An 8,339-nucleotide genomic window follows, 5' to 3' on the forward strand; every position below is an offset into this window, starting at 1 on the left:
ATCAGCTGGTTTTACTTCTTTGTAACATAGGAACAATGGCAATAAACGCCTTATCTTTGAGACAACTTCTATCTCCAGTGTATGCTTTGGCTATATCCAAATATCTGTTCTCGCGTGATACAAAAGAACCAGGTCTAACAACAGTTAAAAGGCCAATAATTTGAGTTGGTGCAGCTCTAAGAATCCTGCTGTGGTAACAGTGGTAACCATCAAAATGCTGAATTTCTGACGTGTTTTATGGTTAATATCTCTGGAACAGCTTAACCTGAAACTAAAATTGTCACGTTCAACGTCTTCTCTCTCGCCACATATGAACTCTTGTCACATGACTATCTCATGAAGGAGTCTAAGTGGAGACAATATTCAAAATGATGTGTAGGCGATTGGACCTTTTCTGTTTGGAGATTTCCACATAAAGCCGTTTCTTTCCCATTGAGTTGTATTGGCTGCTCCAACTGAAATTATGACAAGACAATTTATAATGTCATGAACACAACCAAAATTATTAAAATGTACAAGTTTGCTCTTTCAAAATAAAGTAGTAGTATTAGTACAGTGTGGAAAAGTACCCGAGTACCACCTGTAATAGTTTGACTGTTGTTTCCTCAGGCAGCATGGATGTAAGTAATCCCTCTCCAAACATGGTGGCTCAAATGGTAAGACTCTTTCCAACCCGTTTCACTTCACATTCCCTGCTTTGGCCCTGTCAAGCTGGTGTCCTCTGTTCTCTCCGCTGTCTCCCTCCCTCGCTTCCCCCTCCTGGCCCCCTCCCCCCCTCCGTCTCCGCCCCCACCCCAGATGCCCGACCCCCTGTGTGGTGGCGGGTGCGTGTCTGCCGGCTCTGTCCCGCAGCCCAGCGTCATGTGGCCCGTTCAGGCGACGGGCTCCAGCTTCCCCGCCTGGCCCGGGACCCCCTCCAGCCAGTTCACCCAAACGGCACCACCTCCCGCCCCCATGCAAGCCCCGTGTTGGACGGGACAGCCAGGTACGAGTCCAGGATATGAAGCTTGCGTTATGTAGCTTTTATTTCAACACAATGCTTGGCAACCTAAAAATGAGTAGAAAATGCAGTTTAAATGCTTTAGTTTCATTTTAGCCTTGATTTGAGTTCGTTTTTGCACACTTTAAAGCCACAGCGTATCACGTAGAATGAAACACAAGCATTTATTTTATTATAGATATTTTTGTTGTTGAAAAATACCTGAATAATGAACAAACATGTGCGTTTGGTGTGAGCGGCTCGCCTCTCCTCAGACCTAACTGTAACTTCATTGGGAACAGGGCGTCTCCTGCTCGTCTCCATGGAGATGTCGACTAAAGGCAGACAAATATGAGATTTAAAGGGACAATACGGAGTTTAAAAATAAAAAAAATATCTAATTTCTTGCCCCTAAATGTTTCAACAATGTCCTAATGTGTAGAATGAGCCCAGACCTGTTCACCACAACTGCCTCTAAAATCCTGCACTGTCACTCAGAAAGGTGTCACTTTCGGTCCGAAGTGCCGTCATGCACGAGCTTAATATAGAAGGTGCAGTTACACGTATGACCTGAGGTGGCAGTAGTGAGTGTAAAATGGCTAACTTGCATCTAGCCCCTTAAAAGGTGAATTATGCAACGGAAAGTTCATATTAGTGCATATTTGACCTTTCAGTGACCCAGCACTGTGTGGGTGGTGAGCTTGGCACCTTTGCGTTCTATCCTGAGGGCCTCTAGGACCATCCTGGACCAATTTAGGTCAGGGATTCTGGTTGGTTTTCTGGATGTAATGTAGGCATGGACACAGTAAACAGTAAAGGCGCCATGTGAACCACACATAACCACCCATACAAACACTGAGTCACTGAAAGGTCAATATATATAGTATTAACTCTATTTTTCTCATGAAAGGTTGCATAATGCATCTTTAAATTGGTTTGTTCCTCATCCAAATCCTTTCTTACTTTACCCACAGCCAAAAATAGTTTTTTCTGCATCAAATTGGTGATAAAGAGCATGTTTTGTTTTGGCAACAGTAGAAGCCAAAATGTTAATGAAAAAAATAATTGCTGATATTTTTTTGTTTGAGTTTAACCAAACATGAAATGGCTTAGTATGTTTGTTTGCTTTTATTGTAAAATTGCAGAAAAATAAATAAATAAAAGGGACATATATACCCTTTTAGTATTGTTCATACTCTGAAAGAGAAAGAGGGAGAGTGATTAGTGTGTATTAAACACCCGTAACATTGCATTTTCTCACAGTAACACACTTCTTCCCTTATATGTCTGTCTTGTACTTGCCTAATCCCCAGATGCCACTCCGTGCTGGGCCGTCCCGACCATGCAGCAGTATCCTGCTCCGCCCCCGATGGTGGTCCAAGCTCCGCCCATCGCCCCGGCTCCAGCTGTGGTCCAAACCCCGATGGTCGTCCAAGCTCCTCCTGTACGTCTTTACATCTTCTACTTCAACCCATTTCTGTTTTGAAGCTTTTGATTAGGCCAAAACTCATCGTGTGGTTCGTTCAAAAGCTGTTTTAGCACCTTTGGAAAGATCCAGTGTTAGTGCTGATGATCGGAAATGAAATTAGAAGAATGTCTTAGGTAAAATAGATTTTTCTTTCATCACTAAGTTATGATTAAAAAAACAACAGCAAATCTTTGTATTATCTTCAATCCATGTTTTAAAGTGACGACTCCCTGAACAAGTCTTTCATGAATGTGACCTCAATGGATCCTGGCATTGTCATCATAGAATATGCCCGTGCCATCAGGGAAGAAGAAATCCACTGAATAACCTGGACATTCACGAAGTCCAGGTCATCTGCTGATCTCATTCTTTGAGCATATAAATTAGTGTTGCTGAACCTAGACCTGACCACCTGCAGCAACAACAGATCAGAACAGTTAGTGAAATCCAGGCGGCCCTTTTGCTTTTGATCAGGCAGTGCACTGCAAAAAGTTATCTTGAAATTAGTAAATGTTGTCCTTTGCTCTTTTACTCTTTGATTTACAAGAAATGTGTCACTGAAGCAAGATATTTACACTTACATTAAGATAAATAAACTACAACTGATATATTTCAAGTAAATTAAGATTTTTCATGTAGTTTTGAGTGCAGTGATATATTTAACATTAATTTAAGTGTAAATATTTTGCTCCGTAGACTGATTTCTTTAAAGTAGATTCACAAAATCAAGGACAGCAGTAGGCTTATTTCAAGAAAATGTTACTTATTTTACTTTTTGCACTGTGTATAATGACATTGAATCAAACTAATCTTAAAGGTGCATTATGCAACTTTTTATGAGAAAACAAAGTTTATATTTGTCTGTATTTGACCTTGTAGTGACCCAGCTGCTGCATGACTGGTTAGCATAGCGCCTTTATTTTCCATCATGGTGTCCATCTCTAGAACGCTACAGGATCAGTTGTTTGGAAGGTTTTCACTGCAGATCCTCTCACCAGAAAACCTACAAAACAATTGATCCTAGAGCGTTGTACAGACCACCATGATAACGTAAACTAAAGAAAGTAAAGGCGCCATGCTGCCTCTGGGTCACTACAAGGTCAAATACGCACAAATAGCAACTTTTATTTCACATAAAAAGTTGAATAATGCACCTTTAATTTCTGTTCAAATCAATCTTGTCCAAAATGCTTCACGTTCGATCATCAGCCCCTCAATCCTTTTTACTTGTGTTTCCTCAGGCCCCTCCCCCCACTGTGATGCAAACTCCTCCGGTCCAGCCGTGTCCCACTCAGACCTGCTGGCCCTCCACCGCCCCGGCACCCGTTCCAGTGACGACCGCTATGCCCGCTCCAGCGCCCGCCCCAGTCCTCACCCCTGCCCCCATCTCTGTCCCCGTGACCACCCCCTCCACCGGCGGCGGCCAGCGCCCCTACATCTGGCCTCCCCGCCCCAGCTGGTACCACCCGGGGCAGTCGGGATGGCCCGGGCAGCACCCAGGATACCTGCCCCCAAACTGGATGCCACCCACGTCTGGGCCACTGGTGAGTCCGGTGGTTTTGGCCCGTCACAGTTGGGACGGTTGGATCGTGTGGCTAATGTGAGTTTGTTGATTTCAGAGCGTCCCGTACAACCTGAACCTGGCCAGAGGGGTTTATGACAAGATGATGATGACCATCGTGGGACAGGTCAAGCCAGATGCTAAAATGTGAGAGATTACACTTTACTGCACTGTCTAGCAGCCATTAAATCATATTCAATGTTTTTATGACAGTGCTGGAAGGTTATAGGTTCAATCCCCGGCCGGATGAGTCTTTTCTGTCTGTCTTTCTGTCAGCTGTTTATTTTTATTTTTTATTTCATTTAAGAGAAAGGGGGAACAATACATATTAATGAACATTTTGAAGAAAAAAAATTAAATATACCAGATTATCTGTCTGTTATCTGTCTGAGGGGAAATTTGGATGTTTAAAGTGGACATGTCATGCATATGGAGCTTAAAAATAGACGTAAAAACCTTATTTTGGGTGCCTCAGGTTTGATATTTTAAGTTTTAGAATTTGAAAATATGGCTCTGTAAGAATTAAACAGCAACAATAAAATACAGATGGGAGAGCTGGTGAAAACTTGACTGGGGCTCCTCCTGCTGGCAACTATAGGAATAATTCTCTTTAAAAACGGTTGGACGTACGGTGTGGTTAGCAACTCCAACATCGCGTGATAAACACACTTCAAATAATGTTCAATAATGTTGGCTTTAAAAAGGTGGAAGGCATTTTTTGGGGGTTGAACAATGACGCAAGTGTAATCAGGAGGTACAGAACAAGGCGCTGACACTGTAGAAGAAGAAACTGCTAAATTTAACAACTTAGGCTGAAGGTTAAACATGGTTTAAACCTCAAGAAAGTCGATTTTTTTGTATTCCACTTTAAAAGTAAATCGAAAAGAACTGGCTCATTTGAAGAAAAATTGACAGAAAGTTCACCAAAAACTGCAGTTGCATATGGACCATATGTCTAATATTTCCTATGAACTTCTGAAATATAAAGAAAGTCAAGCCATGTCATTGTTATAAGAAATTTAGATGTAATACAGAGGATTTTATTCACTTACAGCATGTAAAGTTCTGCAGTCTGGCTTAAAGTTGAACGATCTCATTTCTTTTCTCACAGAACGCAGGTGTTTGCATTGTTAAAGATAAAACCTTTCCTCCTCAGGTTCACGGTGAACTTCCTCAGAGGCAACGACATAGCGTTCCACATTAACCCGCGCTTCAGCGACGGGGGCAAACAGGTGCTGGTCCGCAACAGCAAAGTGGGCGAGCGCTGGGGCCCCGAGGAGCGGGACCTGAAGGGGGCCTTCCCCTTCGCCAGGGGCAGCCCGTTTGAGGTGAGCGATGTGGACTTTTATCAGTTTAGGTCAGTGGATCACATTCACTTCTGCCACTGAGACTGAGACAAAGTAGGTTTATGTTGAACTAATCTTACTAAAAATACTGACTCCAGCTTCTGTTTATAATGTTACGTTTTTAGAGAAAGTGGAAAGGGTTGGAGAGAAGTTTGGGCAGACTCCTAGACCAATGGAGGTCAGTACAGGGCTGCAATGTTACTCTAACAATATTAGCTGTAAATCAGGTTTACAATGTGAACCGTAACAAATAACAACAGTGGGTTCAAGAAGTTTCAAATCTTGGGAGAGTTAAAGGGACTCTACGGAGTTTAAAAATGTTAAATCTTAGTATTTTCATCCCCCTACATGTTCCAGCTATGTCCTAATGTGTAGAATGAGGCCAGACCTGTTCTCCACAACTGCCTCTAAAATCCTGCACTGTCCCTCAAAAAGGTGTTAATTCGATAAGAAGTGCCGTCATGCACGAGCTTAATATAGAAGCTGCAGTTACGCATAAGACCTGAGGTGGCAGCAGTGAGTATAAAATGGCCAACTTGCATCTTGTCCCTTTAATGCTTTTAATTTACTCAACATGAATAAACAGTTTGAGATAGAGGCTGTGGCATTCTCTGTCATGGGGAGCTGAAACTCACATTTAAGGGGTTTTAATTAGGGCTGAACGATATGGACAAAATTTCATATCTCGATATTCATGTCAGATATCTCGATGCCGATACGATGCGATATAACTATGGGTTAGGTGAAAACGTAGCACTTTTCAGAAAAATAAAAACATAATACATAAGAGTGCAGTTTCCCGGATGAAAATCTGTATCATTTATATCTTGCTTTTTCGATTTTAATGTTTTGAATGTTGAATACCATAACAATATATCTTTCAGCCCTAGTTTTAATGTCATTTTTATGCTCAAATACTACATTTTTAAAACCACAAATGCAAGGAAATCTGTGTGTAGGCCATTTAATTTCTTAAGATTTGCACACAGACGAAAAGGGGAAATTTCAATATTTCAATATTCAAAAGCAAATCGGACACGAGGGGGACATTTTGGGCAAAAAACTTGTACAATTTCAGCAACTACTGGAATTTGGACCATCATTCTTGTATCTTCAACAAAGTAATGGTGTGTGTAGTACTCAGTTACATTTACTCAAGTTTGAAGAAGCTGTATTTATTAGCATTCAGCATCATTCAGTACTTTTTACTTTGTAATTGTAAGGAAGTATCTTCACTCTCACTTGAGTAAAGAAAAAATTACCACTATGCGTAAAATTTAAAGTTTACAAAAGCGACCTAAAATATATTTCAGGCTCTCAGGCTTTTTTGCTCGAACTGTTACTCACAACATTTTCTCCAACTACTTTTTACTTGTACTTGAGTATTTATTTGGGTCTTTACTTGTGTTTTGGCTAATGTGAAAATAGTTGATCTAAGAGATTATTGTCAAAGCCAGTTGGATACAATTGAATACTTTTTTTAAGTGCCGAAATTATGACCAGTATATGTAGACAACACTATTGGACACTCATTTATACCATTTATCAGCAAAAAAAAAAAGGGGATTTGAGGGCGAATTTTCCTTTAAAAGACATCTCAGGTCTTAATTTCCACAAACTGATCAGCAGGTAAAGAAGTGAATGTACCTAAACCTTTACGTTGCCAGATCCTCCTCCTCATTAAAAGCACAGCAGACTGCACATAAGCCCTCCTCCTGTGCTGTGCTTTGTCTTGAAGTGGGGCGTTCAGGTGCTGTGGGACGGCGGCCTGCTGACGGATCTGCTCTCTGTCCTGTTTTCCAGATGAAGATCCTGTGCACGCACGAGTCCTTCCGAGTGGCCGTCAACAACATCCCGCTGTTCGAGTTCAAGCACCGCGTCCTGGAGCTCAACCGCGTCGACCGCATCAACATCCTGCACGACGTGGTGCTCAACTACGTCAACGTGGAGACGCTGCCGTGAGGCGCAGACCCGCACCTGGCCCCGCCCACGGCCCCGCCCACGCAGATGTTCCGCACGTGTGAATGAGAGGCGCATCTATTAGAATGACACTTATGTGCAAAACGCTTTTCATATTTATATTAACAAATGTTTTATTAAGGTTTGTAATCTCACTCAGTAATATTCATGTGCACTTTTGAGGTTTGTTTGCTATTGTTCAATAAATAAATATGTTTATGTAAATTCAAGAGGACAAATCGTGCATAATTGTGGCTTCTTTTGGGCACCTCAGAGTTGATATTTCACATTTTATAACTTTTCTGTGAAAGGAAAGGACAGTGATATACAGTGGGGAAAAAAAATATTTGGTCAGTTTCACATAGACATTGTATTGGATTTTGGCCAAATACTTTTTTTCCCCACTGTACAAGCATTCAGTTTTAGTGGCACGCTAGCAAATTGATGGCGCTGTATTAAATTAGGTCTGTGTGCAGACTGTTCAGGATGGATTTGGTAATTGTTTAAACCAGGGGTATCAAACATACGGCCCGCGGGCTTGATCCGGCCCGCGAGATGATTTAATCCGGCCCCGTAGAGCATAAATTCCAGAGTATGTAAAAAAAAGGAAGTCTCTAGCCCATTCCTGTGCGGAGTTATGAATGTTTAAAGAATAACCAGAATGCTCATTCCAGCCACTAGGGGGCATTAAATAATTAAAAAAAAGGCTAGAGTTCCACACGTGTCCAGCAGAGGGCACTGACATAATAAGAACTTAGGAATGAAGAACACATTATATAGCCATGTGGTAAATGGACAGTCAGTTGGCTGTGGCTTCAATAACAGCTTACCACCACCGAGTGAATGAATAACGACTACTGTGCTTCCAGGAACCGCAACCCGCCGTGGGAGCTGAATTTCGGCCCGTGACCCAAAATGAGTTTGACACCCCTGGTTTTAATTCTTCCCCCCCCTGCCTTAACCGAGTGCACTTTCTCCAGGTCAGCATTACCCAAATGTTAAAGCTTCTCCACAAGAGCCTATAGG

The 8,339-nt window shown here is 41.9% G+C and overlaps 1 protein-coding gene across 1 annotated transcript; it reads left to right on the plus strand.

The window, feature by feature from the left end:
* Positions 1-612: 612 nt before the first annotated feature.
* Positions 613-7,400, plus strand: LOC306975297 (uncharacterized protein). Its single transcript, XM_079572804.1, has 7 exons — positions 613-656; positions 799-985; positions 2,293-2,423; positions 3,689-3,991; positions 4,067-4,155; positions 5,165-5,336; positions 7,158-7,400. Exons 1-7 carry the CDS (start codon positions 615-617, stop codon positions 7,314-7,316), a joined length of 1,083 nt encoding a protein of 360 aa, XP_079428930.1. The 5' UTR covers positions 613-614; the 3' UTR covers positions 7,317-7,400.
* Positions 7,401-8,339: the final 939 nt, after the last annotated feature.

This window comes from Gobius niger (assembly GCF_951799975.1).
Source record: "Gobius niger genome assembly, chromosome: 15".
In the NCBI taxonomy this organism is placed as follows: Eukaryota; Metazoa; Chordata; class Actinopteri; order Gobiiformes; family Gobiidae; genus Gobius; species Gobius niger.

What these genes read in the sequence shown, in the direction of transcription:
- LOC306975297 (XM_079572804.1), top strand. Translation starts at nt 615, where the DNA reads ATGGATGTAAGTAATCCCTCTCCAAACATGGTGGCTCAAATG. An exon ending in CAAACATGGTGGCTCAAATG is followed by an intron (nt 657 to 798) that starts GTAAGACTCTTT and finishes CCCCCACCCCAG; the next exon opens with ATGCCCGACCCCCTGTGTGG. An exon ending in GTGTTGGACGGGACAGCCAG is followed by an intron (nt 986 to 2,292) that starts GTACGAGTCCAG and finishes CCTAATCCCCAG; the next exon opens with ATGCCACTCCGTGCTGGGCC.